This window comes from Saimiri boliviensis, chromosome 2 (assembly GCF_048565385.1).
Source record: "Saimiri boliviensis isolate mSaiBol1 chromosome 2, mSaiBol1.pri, whole genome shotgun sequence".
Classification (NCBI taxonomy): domain Eukaryota; kingdom Metazoa; phylum Chordata; class Mammalia; order Primates; family Cebidae; genus Saimiri; species Saimiri boliviensis.
Genome location: NC_133450.1, coordinates 198,888,368 through 198,903,536, shown reverse-complemented (window position 1 = coordinate 198,903,536; position 15,169 = coordinate 198,888,368). Strand labels below are relative to the sequence as shown.

Below are 15,169 nucleotides of genomic sequence, written 5' to 3'. Positions count from 1 at the left end.
AAAGGAGTATGAGAGAGAGTAGGGAGGGGAAAAAAGAGAGAGAGAAAAGGGGAGAAAATTTCCTCTTGAATGACTGTGTAAATGCAGATTTTGTTTTAAATGAATGAATTCTGCTCCATCAATGACACAGGATCGCTTCTCTCCCAGGCAGTCAGACATCTACTCTTCATTAGCCAGTATTTATGCTGCCAGATTGGACTTTCATATGGGAGCCTGAAGCAGGAATGGTACAGATGGCAGGAAAGCTCTCATGAGATTGATAACGATGAAGAAAGATGCCACATTATGTCAGAAGGTGCCACTGTTAACATCCCAGCTTGGAGGAGAATATTTCTAGCTAGCACTCCCCTCTAAGGTCTGTTTGTCTTCCAGCTTCAACTAAAATTCATCCCCTCCCCAAAAGCTCTCTGCCCCACTCACTCTCTTTCTGGCAAGTAAGGGATACTTTGGCTTTCCTCTCCTTTGTGTTTCAACTCTTTTTGGCTCAGATACTTAACCTTTGCTTTCCAAAGGTGGCTGAGATCCTGGCTGTGGAGAGGAGCTGGAGGGAGCAGGGAGGAAGGGAGAAGGCATTTTAGTCCATGTTTGCTCTAACAAAGGAACCACTATATAAGAAGTTCCAAGCAGGAAACCTGAATGGTATTTATTGTTTTGATTCAGGCCCTCATTGCATCTGCTGCCTTTCACAGACAGACGCTGTGTTCATAAAACCAGAGCCCTGCCTCAAAACCCTCCAGAAAGGGCAATCTCCAGGGTGTAGGACTGACAGAAAGTCAACACCACTGGAGGATCTGCAGTGTGTGGCATTTGCTGCGAGGATGGAGGAGCAGAGCCTCCTAACTTCTGACTTGCAAAGGAGGGACGGAGACTCATTTATACCTTCAGTTCCTGGCTCACTAGTTGGTTCCTCATTCAAGGAAAACACAGATCCTCATCTGTAAAGTCTGAATTTTTCCACTACAGAATGAAAGAATCCACTATGTTTCAGCAAAAAAAAAAAGAAAGAAAGAAAGAAAGAAAGAAAGAATAAAGGAGCAACATCTTGTTCTGATTTTTAATCTCCATAGTAGTCCTCATTACTGATTTTATCCAGCCAGTGACAAAAGACTCTCTCTTGTGACCGAACTTGAATCAGGCTCCTGAGTCCTTTCGGACTAGAGCAACATTGGGCTTCCCTCTCCCTCCTTTGGAATCCAGTTCGAGAACGAATCCTGCTAAGTCAGTCACTGAAAATCCCCACCCTCTGTTTCTGACCACCCTCTACAACTTATCACCCCGGTCTGCCTTCAGCAAGAATTCTACTGAGTCGGTCTAACAAGAATTCCCCGAACTCCTCATGTTTTCCTTTTAGCAATTTTCCATCTACCAACCCCCACCTGCTCCTTGGTTATAAATCTCCACTCGTCTTTGTTGGAGTCAGAGTGCAGCCCAATCTCTCTACCCTACTGCAAGACCCTGTTCCAGTGGGCCCCACACCCATCACCGTAGCCCCACTTGAATGAAGTCTGCCTTACCATCTTGAACAAGTGCTATGAAGAATTTTTTTCTTTCACACCACAAATAGATCTTTGGCATTAAAGCAGGGAATGAGTTTTTGGGTTTCTCCTGACATCCCAGCCTCCCTGGATGACAACCTGACACGAGGCCAGGAAGGAGAGCAGGTGAAAAGTTCTTTAGCCTCGTTGCAATCGGATAGGGGGAGCATTTCCCTTGTTCAGATAGAGTCACCCGGAAACCAAAACAACGGACAAAATGTGATATAATGAGACTTGCAAACTTAGCAAGTTTGGAAAATTTGGCTGCTTTCACCCAACCTGAGTGATATATTATCAGAGTCCATCCTAGAAAATGTCAGCTGGAAAACAAAGAAGTCCACATCAAGGGCCCCTGTACAGCAATCACAAATTCATGTCAGTGTGTAAGCATTTAATTAGCTTCCCAGGTTTACAGGAGCTCCAGTCAATTTAAGACACTCCAGGTAGCTCCTCCTGGACCATGCTAGCCCTCTTGGAAGCCTGGACGTAGAATGCCTACCACCAGGGAAAGGTATTTGGAGAGTCTTAATTGAAGGAAATTCCTATTTTTATGTCTATATGATGTACCATCAGCATTTCCTCCCCCACAAAAATACACAGAGGGGCAACTAGTCCAAATAACTGGTTTAAATCTGTAAATTACAGCACTGCTTCAAGGAACTTTTAAGGTCATTTTGTGTCTACGGAAAAGTTAGATGGCATCATAAAATTTTTAGAGCTAATGTAATCTTTATACAGTGGATTCATCTCCACTGATGAGATGTGTTTGAGGCACTGCCCCTCTCTCCCTTTCTTTTGACTGTCCTTGAGTCCTGAGAAAGAATTACTGCTCCAGTAATACTCATGCCATGACTGCACAAAAACATCTTCCACCCTTTGGGATGCAAGCGCTCAGATCCCGGGTCTTCATTTTACATTTCTCTACCAAGAGAAGGGATGGCTAAACGTGGTTAATTTTCCGAGTTGGTTGCATTTCAGCTGTGGAGTCTAATCCTCTCTTACATCTCCTGTATGTATTTCTTCTCAGCACTTCGGTCTTTAGTGACCTTCTCATACCATTTCATTAAATGCCCTCTGCCTAGGTAAATTACAGTACTTTGAAGCCTTGGAGTTTAGCATATAAAAAAGCAAGCGCTTCTATATACTGCCCTGGGATAAGGTGTGATGAAAATCCCATGCAAGCTGAACTGTACTTCCTAATCAAATGGGTGTAACAGATGGCTGTTGGAGCGAACCATCACAATGGAAATATCTGCAGTTCTCATGGTAACGGAATCTGCCAGGTCTGAGGGATTTGCTGTTTTTCAGGACATCTGAGCTGCAATCTCTTTCGAGCTGTCTAGCAGTCTCCGTCTCGCTCTCTCTCACTCTCTCAGCATGATGGAGATAGAGTTGAAAGGTGGAGCTCGATTTTGCATTCCAGCTGTGATTAAAGACACAGGCACACATCCTGGGAGATAATACGCTGCATATTCATTATGCTATCTAGAACCTCTTTAGCTACTGGGACATGACTGTCATACAATTACAATATGCCTTCTTCAGGAGTAGAGGGGGGTTGGGACGCAGAAGATCAGAGAACGACAGTGAGGGAAAATATGAGGAATTAAGATGCATGAGACGTACCTTGTAATAAAGATATGGAGCAATATTAAAATGAGCAGTTGTTTCCATTTCATGGCGACATGTCAAGATGACTTAACATAGCAGGATAAAACATCTGGCCTGGGGAAAAAAAAATACATGATGTCAAATTTCCAAATCACAGTGTAGACTATGTGGAAGAAAAACAACAGATAAGCAACTGTGTACCTTCCCAATAAGTGAAAGCATGTGGAAGATTTCTTTATACTCCGCCATCAGAAGAGAGATCCATCTCATAAGGTGGAGGTTAGCATATAGACACTGAGCTTTTATTATAAATCTAAGGTTTGGGTTTAAATCCATAGGACTGCCTTAGAAAAGGGTTTTTTATTATTTTTTTTTCCTCATGCTATTCATAACCTTCTGATTTCACAGCAGTGCTCGGAAAGGGGAAAATAATCAGTCACAATTCTATTTTATTAAAGTCTTTTCCTCCAAATCCCTATCGATTTAAAGAAATAAGGAAAAGTATACTGTCTTCTTTGCTATAGTACCTCCTAGAAAACACACACACACACACACACACACACGCACAGGGTTGATTCACAGCTGCCTGGTCCCTTGGGTATTTGAGCTTGAAGATCAGACAACATATAAGAATTCAGCCATGACTCAAAATGGAAACAAAGAAGACCATTCTTAGCAAACCCAGCAACGTGAAATGAAAAACTACAGGCTGTAAGCTGGAGCCCCTAGCATGCTTACCCGCCCCCCCTACCATTGTCCTTGAGGGCACTACTGTTAAATACATATGACAGCCAAAGAGATGAGGAGAATAGTTTCCAGAAAGCAATGATTGGATCTCCCTTTTCATGAGGTAGAATAGGCAGGACTATGTAAGCCTGTAAAGTAGCTCTTGAGAACAGGCCCTGGGAGGCAGCATTGTCTCCCTCTCATATGGCTCCTGAAGAACATATATTATATAACCTTCCTCCAAAGCCTGCCCTGCTTTGACTGGGACCCTCTTCCTTTAGAAAACTGCTAATAACAACTTGTGGATGACAATCTCCGTCTTAACAAGCCGGATTAGTTAGTTTAAAGCAATGAACTGAGGCCATTTGTGCAGATGCTAATCAAAAAAAGAAAAAGGAAAAAATTAGAAAAGAGCCATGAGGCTCCATCTCTTGTAACTACAATATAGATAAAGAGGAGTGCGTCCCAGGGCCACATCTGTGAACTGACCTCTAAGGCACACAAAGGTCTCCAGGGCTGTGGAGTTATGAAAGGAGGGAACAGGGTTTGTATGGAGCCAGTAGCCGACAACAGTGGCTCTGAAAGGGCAGTTATCGGGGGACAGTCTGAAGCTTTTTTCCCCCCTTGGAAATTGTTCTTTATTTGTCTCCTATGAGGACTTCGCTTTTGCTTCACAGACACTTCCCAGCTCCTAGCACAGAGCCTGGCACACAGTAGAGGCACAGATTAAATCTTTGATGGATAAAAAATTAAAGATAAGGAAAGATTCAAAAATGTTCAAATGTCAAGAACATACAAATCCCACAAACACATGACTGACCTCTCCTTCCTGTCTACATCAAAAACAAAAATAAAATTGTATTAAACACAATAGTCAGCACACTTGGAAGGGCATTCCATATTTCTGAACATCAATGGCCAGATTGATTATTAACATTCAACCACGACTGGCACTTTAAAATAAACATACAAAAAGGAAAGCTACTCAGCTGATGGTTCAGACGCAGAATATTGCAGAAAATTTAAGTTCATTTCAAAAAAGTAATCTGTCAATTTCATCAGCTTCTCTGAGAGGTCACTTTTTTCTACACCACAACTAGGAAAATTGACTCATGAAGGATGGAATGTTTGGTTTCCTTTCAGATATTCTGAGAATAACATAATATGCACTCTATTACATTTTGAATCTGAGTATGTAATCAGTATGAGAGAGAAAAACAAATTACTAGAGAGAATACTAGCTCTCACATTCCAGAGGCTGAACACACACACACACACACACACACACACACACACACACACACACACACACGGGGGCGGGGGTGGGGGAGAGAGCTTCTATTGGCTCCTTAAATTTTAACTGCCTGTCTTTAGAGTACATGTTGTTTTAGGAATTCTCTAAGCCAAATGTTTTCTGGAATGCTAACCTCCTTAGAAGCTCAGAATGTCCTGCTGAGATCATTCAGTTAGAAGACGTTCAACTGCCCTATAAGTTAGAGAAGGGTAAGTTTGAGAATTGGAAAGACTCTTAAAGAACAAAACATTAAAGCTGCCTCTCTGGGTAACACTCATCTCTAACCCTCATAACAAATAATATTTTTGTACAAGAAGGTTGTAGTCAATCTCAAGAAGATACAGATAAAACTCCAATGTTCCTTCTATAATTTACAGATAGAAAACAAGCTCTTTGTATATATTCAGCATATTGTCTTTCAGTCACAGAGATTTTTTTTTTACTGTCAATCATTATCTCATTTTCTCATGTCCCTATCACCTTGAACCTAGAAATAGGATCTAACCATGATGTTGCTGTTTTCAGTAAGTTTTAGGATCCAGTTTGTTTTAGACCTCGCCTATGTCTCTGGAGTGTTCAAAGCCCAGGTAGGACAATCAGATCTGTCCTTTCAAAGGAGCTCTTTTATTGCCAACCTTCTCTAGAATAGATCCTCAAGAATTGAACTAGAATATTTTGTTGTAGTTGAGTTCATCAAATCTGAGTAGGAAATCTACTATATACACATGCGCGCGCACACACACACACACACACACACACACACACACATGCACATTCAAGGTTCTGGGAGAATATAAAATAAGTCAGTCCCTTCTTGCCCTAAAAGAGTTTACGATTAAGTGGGGACAGTTAAGACAAGATTACTAATGGTTATAATACCAGGCAGGACAAAAGAAGTGTAATTCAATTACTCTGTAGAGGCAAAAGAGGGTTGATAAAAGGCTCTATGAAAAATTGAAAATTTGATGAAATTGGAAGGATTATATGTAAGATTTCAACAGACTGAAACAAAGACATTCCAAATGAAGAAAATGACATGAACACAGAAGCAGAAAGAGTGTTAAGAATAGTTTGGGCACACCGAAGAGACTTGTTTGACTAAGAAGAGGAAGGTAGAAGAAAACAAAGCTGTGGTCCTATGAGAGGAAAGGATATTTAATATCCCAGGAGCATTTGGGAGCTGCCGACCCTCACTGACCAAAGGAGCATTTTAACTGATAACTGCAGCTTCACTAGGTTCACAAAACACCTCACTTTTTGAGGTTTCCAAGGACGCCCCAGGCAAGCAACAGTCCCAAGAGTGCATTACCAGCAGAAAATCCAGCAGGGGTTGGGGTGGGGGGGTTCCAATTTACATGGAGCACCTTTTTGCCCACTGCAAGTATGACTTTTTAAGAGTCAAATCAGCAAGATGTAAAACCTGTCCTGTTCTGCATGTCTTTGGAAATAAATAAACCTTTTCTATTTCAATACTTGGCATCGTGACAAGACCTAAGAGGAACTAGAGAGATAATTAATAAGGGCATGAGGGGAAAGTGCAATTAAAAATGGCAAAGACTACTTCGTAAATAAGTGCTTCATACTGAGAAAGATTATTACCGCGATCTCCAGCTTCAAACTGAAATCAAATCACTCTGAATGGATAATTTGAACATTATTAGCGGGGGAAAGCCATCATGGTTCCTAGCCTCTAAATTACAGGAGAAACAAGATTTTATTCTGACTTCACCTTTCTGTCAGTTTAAATCAACAAAATAATCACAGCTTAGTCCCAGTTGGCATAACTCTCCATAACCTCAAGTTTTAATGTTCTTCAGTTTCTTAACCAGAAGAGGAAGTTAGATTGAGAGTGCCTCAAGAAGAATCTTTTCTAGGAACTATTTAAAAAAAAAAAGTCTCCTAGGAAACAAGAAAGGCAAACTTCCTTTATCTGAATAAGAGCCTTTGTTGGAAATAAAATCTAGCTGGAGCAAATCTGAAAGCACAAACCCCACCAGGCTTGGAGATGTTTGAACCTCTGGCCCAGTTTATAGAGCCCATTTAAAGTACTGATGTCTCCCATCTAAAAAGCAGTCCATGCATTTGTCACTCATAGGAGAACTTCTGGCTTCTGCCTTTTGAATTAAATGATTCAAAACTGTATCATTTCCTGCAATTTAATTTCATAGCTAAATGCAAAGCATAGGAAGCTAAGGTCACAGGGACATGGATCTATCTCCAGGAAGTGATCACACTCCCTGGGCTGCCGTAAGTGGAAACTTAATTGGATATAGTAGATTTTGCTATCATTGCAACATAGAGATAAATTATTTTTAAAATTGCCAATGACCATTGGCAGCGCAGCAGGAATAGCAGTCAGAGAAGAGTTTGGCTTCCAATTATGGCCTGAGACAGAAAGAATTGCTTACATCAATTTCAGATGGTTGTGAATAGCATCATTATTTTATCATCATCATCGTCGTCATTGTCGTCATTGTCATCATCCTGACTTATATGTCTTAGAAATCTTAGAGAGGAACAATGAGCAGAGAATACTGTATACTGTTCATTCTCTTTTTACCTTAGGTTGAGGAGGTCCAAAATAAAAATAGGATTAATAACTCCTATCATTCTCAAATTAGTTGGCCCAAATTCCTTTAATCAGAAGTCAACAAATTATACCTGCAGTCCAAATCTAGCACCCTACTTGCATTTGTAAATAAGGCTTTATTGGAACACAGCCATGCTTATTCATTTACGTATTACCTATAGATGCTTTTACAATACAATGACAAAGTTCAGTAGTTAATGACAGAGACCATGTGGCCTGCAAGTATTTGTTCTCTAGCTCCTCACTTTGCTAACCCCTTCTCTATCATCATCATCATCATTATCATAATCATCCCTTCCATAGTGGAAGTCTTGGAGTATCTGATGGTTTTAACACATCTTGTTTGATAACACTCTTCTGATAGATTAAGATGGAGACAATTGCAGTGCCCAGAGACATCTCAGGCTAGTGTCACTTCTCTATGAGAGATTCAGACTTGATATTCCTTTCATCATGGGACACTCAGGGTAAGGACATCACTTTGTATATAGAGTGAGGGCCAGTGTCCCTGGTTGTCAGCAAAACTGAGAGGCATTGAGCTTGATCTATAGACTGAGGCGATTCATCAGAAAATGACAGTGAGGGCTGTTAAACTTGGAAACTGCTTATTAAACCACCTTGTGTGTAATAGATTTGTAACTGCACATATTCTCATCCATCTGGAGTGGAAATATGTAAATGAAGAAACATCAAAGTTGAGTCTTAACCTGATTGGATTCTTATAAACTGCAGTAGCAGGATAAAAGATTGGAAATAATTTAGAGCCTAGACTCACCTGAGTTCAAATCCAGACACCCATTAGCTATGAATGTTTGGACAAATTTCTTAGCTCTTGAAACTTCCATTTCTTCATCTGCAAAATAGAAATGTTGATAGAAAACCTTTATTTTTCAGGGCTGTTGTAAGAATTAAATGAAGTGGTTCCTGAATAATGCCTAGCACAGTGCAGTAGATGCTCAAAATGGTAATGGTAACAACTACTGTATTTGGCTTTAACTCAGAAGGCAGTCGAGATCCTTCCTAAAAAGATGCATTTCAATGCTCGTAGTAAATTGGGCTAATACTCTTAAAATTATTTAATTTTGTATTCAACACATTTTTAATATTATACTTAAAATATTATAGTTTATATTTATACATCACTTCTATTCCCAAAGCTTTTTCAAATGAACCCAACATTTCTGTGCCTTAAGTATGGTATAAGGGTCAGGTATTTGCTCATTTAACAGATTAAAAAAAGTAAAGTTATACCTATATTCCTACAGTAAATGAATTAAGCTAAGGCTCTGGCTGTAGTACCTCATGGCTTAGAGCACTTAGTACTAACATGGACATTATGTAATAGTCTTTTAAAAGTCAACCCTAACATCGTGGGGAAGGCAAGGATCCTAGTTAGAAAGCTACACTGTAAGGAATGAAAGCCAGGGCAGAAGATGGTGAGAAAGAAGGCAAGACACTCAAGAAAACAAGCATCCAACAGAAAGATGATGCTTCAGAATTCAGACAAATGCAGCAATGTGCCTTTAAAAAGGACCATGTCTATACTTCTATATTACTTACTATCTGAAGCTAAGCCAGAGGGATGTACATAGTGAGATCTTTGTCTCATTTCAGGAAGGATACAAGATAAAGATTCTGTGCCAGTAATCTTCCTTGGATTAATGGTTTCTCTTTTATCTGCTGTATTTCTGCTCAGATGTCTTTTCTCTGAATGAGTCAGAGGAATGCAAATGCTGGGTGCAGTCCGCCTGAAATATTTAAATTGAGTTTTGCAATGTTTTGCAGGTTTGGAAGGAAAAATTACACACACACACACTTACATATGATGAAGGAATGGCAGATGAGAATTACAGATACATCAGCCAGCAATACAAAAATGTAGTATTTCAATTTGACAACAAATTCATTTTTCTTTTTCCATGGCTTTGTTTCTCCAGATCAACATTTAGATGCTTGATGTGAGTGGAAAGAATCTGCAAATTCTTTTGTGAGACTCAGAATCTCATCAAGAATGTATCTGACTACATGGGAAACGGATTTTATTTTGGCTCCTAAATGACAAGCCTTCATTAAGCAATGAGCATCTCTCTCTCAAAACAGCATTCTCTATACCCTGATAGAAGGTGAGACAAGTTGGATGGTTGGGCATGATTTATGTTCATTTTCCTGATTCTTCCTTTTACTGATACACTCTGAACTCTTTATACTTGTGTTCAGTCATAGACTTGCAGGCAGGGTCTCACTATTGTGACTAAGAGGGCTTCCTCTAAAAGGAAACCTGAAAGGCATTAATATTCAAATCCTCTGGCTTGGTCTGCAGTGGCCTGATGGAGCTTGCACAGAGCTCCGATGCTGCGAGGGAACAAATCTTGGAAAATACAGCTGAGAAAATTGGAATTTAGCTTCTGTCCCCATACGCAGTACTTAACATGAAACCCTTATAATGAAAGGTCTCTTCCAAAGGCTTTTATTGCTGCAAGAAAGAGTTCCTACAATGTGAACCCAAGGACAGAAGGAGGCTTTCTTATTTTCCTTTCCACCTCATGTGAAAGAATAATCTCATGCCTTTAGGACAAAGCCTTCTTTAGACAACAAAGTGAAGTGCTTTCAACATCCATGAACATCTCCCAACATCAATGAGATTGTTATTCACAGATGAAAAAGGAAGAAAAAAAAGTAGTGGGCATGAACAATTGGTCAACACAGCATTACCCTCAAAAACCAGAAAGCCAGAATTTGAAATGTGAAATATCTCTCGCACCTATTAAGTTAGGACTGATGAGTTCCCAGGGTTGTTCAACATCCTTTGGCTTTACTTAAATGATTTTTAACTCTTCTCCATGCCATGGTTTCTAAATTTTAGCCAAGTATGCACCTGAACTAAGTCTGGGGAAGGTAGGACACAGTGTACAAAATCCTAATCTTTTTTGTAAATTGGTATGTGAAATTTATTCAGTATTCACTAAGCACCTAGAATGTGCCAGGCACTGTGCCAGATACTGGGGCATAGATATAAGTAAGACACAGTCCTGGCCCTCAGAGCACACATGCCTGGTAGAGAGAGACAAACCAGTTCTACAATGTCATACAAGGGCCAGAGTAGAGATGAGTGTAAAAGAAGGACAACCCAGGAAGGCAGATATTGATTTAAAAATACACATAGACACATACACACTCACACATACACAGACACACGGTGGTTGGGGAGGGGTGTCATTTGAGTTAAGCCTTAAAGAAATTAACCATTGGAGAAATAGGCAAAAGCAGAAAAAGAAAACCAGACCTAGATGAGGTCACAATCTCCAGGAAATCAAATAAATATACCTTGAAATATAACTACCTCCAGGAACACACAAAAATATGTTGGCTTTGCCAGGTCAGATTTGTTGAGTTTCCATTATCCAAGCTTCCTATTGATCAAGAGTTGGACTATGTCACCCAGGGGTCTATTTCAGAAGGTTACATGTTATAAGAAAGATCAGACTTCAGCCTCTCCAAGTGAGATTTTAGTGGCATCAGCCTTTGCCTGGCAGTCATCTCTCCAACTCACTCCCCTGCTAAAAAAACCATTCGAACAATAAAATACTCTGAGGTCTCTGGCAGCTGCAGACATGAATACAGGTCTTCTTTGGACCCCATTTAGTCTGTCAGCAGACTATCCATTGTAGGCATCAAAACGAGAAGCAGCAGAACAGGATACCCAAGTCACAGGCAGGGACAGTCTGTCTCAAAGAGGCTTAACCAAATTTCTGTCTAGCATGGAGATACATCCTGCCAGTACAGAAATGCAAACCACACTGTGAAACAACTAGCCATTTGTATTTGCATTCCCTTGGAAGGGTCCCAAGTGCTTCTGCCATCCTTTGTGTAGTCTCCAGAACCGAAGAATGATCAAGGTATATGTTAGAATCCCAATGTGAGGGGTTACAGCTTACCCACTGAGTCCTCTTAGGGAATCCAAATGTGATACACCAAAATGCCTTTGATCTCTTGACACTGGAATTTAATGCATCATCTACACTACAAAGAGAAGGATTTTACATCTCTACAAACATCCCAGCCAAAATTTGTAGAGATTTTATATCTATATAAATACACCTTCTTTGGCTAGAATAGCATGTTGCTGAGAGGGTTTTTAGGATTCTGGTTTAAATGAGATGGAGGTTAATTTATTCTCTGAAATGATATTGAAGCTCTACATCATATGATGTAAAAAATGACTAAGTCCACTCATGCATCAGCCAGAATAATTCTGGCAAAGTTGATGCTGACAGCATTTAAAAAAAAAAAATGATGGAGGAGTCTGGCCTTGTTGTTGTCATTTTAATTGTCACTATGAGTGACGAAAAATGCATTTCCTTCTCCAGCATACATATCTCTCAGTTCTATAATACCTTAACTGGGTCTGTGTCACTCCAGGGCGTGATTAAAAAAGAAAAAGGAAAGGAAGTATGTATGCAAAGATGTGAGAGAAAGAAGGAGTGTGGAGAGGAAGAGGAAGAAAACAGGGGAGAAGGAGAGAGACAAAGAAATAAAAGAGCCAAGTGAGCAACAGAATCTCAGAGAGACAATGCGATAAGGATAGAGAAAAAATGATACACAAACAAGGATTGTTTTGGATGGCTCTTCCTGAATATCAAACAAAGGGTGCTGTTAGTAATCTCATGAAAAAGGCTAGTTTTTTTGCATCAAATCAAGAAAGCTGCAATCTTTCCAAGATCTACTCAGAGTTTTCAGGCAAGACAGCCCAGAATTTCTTGTTAAAAGCTTAAGGGCTCAATTTATGCTAAGCATTCAAGGAAATGTCTCATCCAAACAGAATATCATTTTTCATATTAAAGAAGCAAACCAATCTCAGAGCATAAATGTTATTATTCACAGTCGCAAAGGAAAATGGCATTTACATTCTCTTCTTTCATAGGGAAGGAAGAAGGAGATTCTCCCTTCTCTGGGGCCAGAAGAGAGCTCAGAAATCCTATTTCTTCTCCTGAAAGAAATACATTTTTTAAATTCAACTCCAATAGGTGAGTCCACAAGCCTCCCCCATGGGGTTGATTGCTTTGACGGGTCAGTGTACAGTATGTGCATGTTGCTTTTAAACATATGTTTGGGGGAAAGAATCAAAGCTAATTTGAGTGTGTGAAAAGCTAGCAGATTCCATTAGTGATTGTGACTTTACTTCAAAGTGATAAGGCTGCTGGATGCAGGTTCTCAGAACTGAATGTCCAAATGGGAATTTATGATGTAGAACTTCAGTTTTATCAACTACTGAAGTCAACACACATACAAAAAAAAAAAAAATTCTATGTATTTCCCCTAGTAGAAATTTTAAGGTTAATGCAGTGAACCTGTTGTGGGTTTTTTGTTTTTTCATTTTCTCCATAGTTTTTTCCTCTTGAAAACTGTGGGGAGTAAGGGGTCACTGGAATCACTATTTCTGGTTTTCGTACTGATGGATCTGCAAGAATGCACATTACATGAGCCCCCATAGCCTCTTCTACAGATGACCATGGCAAATTCTCAGAAAGAATTCAAAAGGGATTAGACTACAGCCCTGAACTCTCCTTACAACATTGATATCTGGTAGTACTCTTAATTATCTTGGTGTCAAATCCCAGCAAGTCACCTCCCACCTTTATAGATAACAACCCTAACTAGAACTTTGAAGAGAACAAGGTCATTGATACTTAATGCTTATTATTATTTTCAAAACACAACAAATCCATAAATGTACATAAATAGACAACTCATATGTCCAAAGAGAAAAAAAAAAAACTATATGTACTGCTAAGTCCTCAAAATAGGGCACACTTTTTAAAGAAAGTTTGTTATAAAACAACGTTTGGTGTTTCCACTATAAAACTGGGTGGTCTCAATTTAATGATACATGATTTTTTTAAACAAGATTTGCCTTTCTTAGAATGTGAAGAGTTAATAACCGGGTCCACAAGTTTCCTAAGAAAAGAAGTCAGGACTCACGCCAGTTTAACATCATTTCAGGCAAAGTAATAATACACTTCCCTGTTCTGTGTCCAGGAAAGGGAAAACAGAGTCATTGAGAACGATACTGGAGTCCTTCCTTGTTTTGTTTGGCCACAGTTCCTCAGCAGCTATTGTTTGCTGTGTGTTCAAGCACAAGTTGTTATAATCAGTGGAAGAAAATATAAAGATACAGAGCGGCATGAGAGATAACTAAATTCTCCTGAGTGTGCACCATGTGCCAGGCACAGTTGATTATCTATTTCAGTTCTCATAGGTATCTTGTGAAATATATTCTCATTCAAATGCCCATTTTACAGATGATAAAACTGAAACTTTAAGACTTGCCCAGGATGGTATAGCTGGTAGTTGGTGTTAACAGCAAATAACCTCATAGCCATCCCATCTGCTTCTAAATTTCATATTCCAGAAGACTACAGAGCAATATTGTTCAAACTGTGTGCCAGTGTTTTAGGGGTTCTGTCAATGTTTCACTTAAATTGTTTTCCTCAAAATACATTTTAAAATATCTCAAAACTACACTTTTTAAAAAGTACATTTGGCCAGGCATGCTGGCCCATGCTTGTAATCCCAGCACTTGAGGCCAAGGCTGGTGGATCACCTGATGTCAGGAGTTTGAGACCAGCCTGGCCAACTGGCGAAACCACGACTTTATTAAAAAAACACAAAAAATTATCTGAGTGTGGTGGTGGGCACCTGTAATCCCAGCTACTCAGGAGGCTGAGGCAGGAGAATCACTTGAACCCGAGACACAGAGGTTGCAGTGAGCCAAGATCGTGCCATTGCACTCCAGCCTGGGCAACAAGAGCAAGACTTCATCTCAAAGGAAAAAAAAAAAAATTACATTCAAGTGTCCTGTATTCAATGTTCCTTTTGGAGACTACCAGGATATTAACTTGTTTCCTCATTGGCTTAGTAAAATACTGCTCTTATCAATTTCATATGTTGAATTTTACAAAGAATTTGCATAGGCTAAAACACAAGTGTGAAAATCACTGCTCTAGGGCATGTGTTTTTAGTAGGGTCCAGTATAACTGCCAAGGTGGTGAAATTTGGTTCTTGAAAACCAAAAACCTTAGATATTACCATGATTTGCTGCCTGCCTCCCAAAGATCATAGTACATAAAGAGGTATCCAGTATTTCTGTGGGATTAAAATTTCACAGGGAAGGGATTAGCAAAAAAATGTCTTAAAAGGCTGTTTATGAGGGAGATAATGAAGAAAGGTTGAGAAACACTGCTCTAGAGTATTAAGAATTTCAGAGAATTTGAAACAGAGAAGAGGGACAGCTTGGTCCTCACTCAGCCTGGGCAGCCCACCTACTTGAATTGTAACCCTTTGGGGAGTTCTCCTTGGACGCTGTTCATTGTTAACAAGCCTGGCTTGTTTACAACCTTTTCTATCTGTAAAATG

General features: G+C 39.7%; 1 protein-coding gene across 2 annotated transcripts in view; it reads right to left on the bottom strand.

The window, feature by feature from the left end:
* The window catches only part of TMEM38B (transmembrane protein 38B), a 330,972-nt gene that overhangs the window by 84,619 nt on the left and 231,184 nt on the right, over window positions 1-15,169 (bottom strand). Inside the window, exons 6-7 of one of the 2 annotated variants that reach the window (XR_012516658.1) lie at window positions 8,532-8,609; window positions 3,162-3,260 (exon numbers count right to left, since the gene is read on the bottom strand). Coding sequence is in view for 1 of the 2 variants with exons in the window: in XM_074395124.1 (XP_074251225.1) it covers window positions 8,559-8,609 (51 nt within the window). In the remaining variant the exon portion in view is untranslated. Of the gene's footprint in view, window positions 1-3,155; window positions 3,261-8,531; window positions 8,610-15,169 lie in introns of those variants that run through there. The other variant, XM_074395124.1, reaches the window with a different exon arrangement.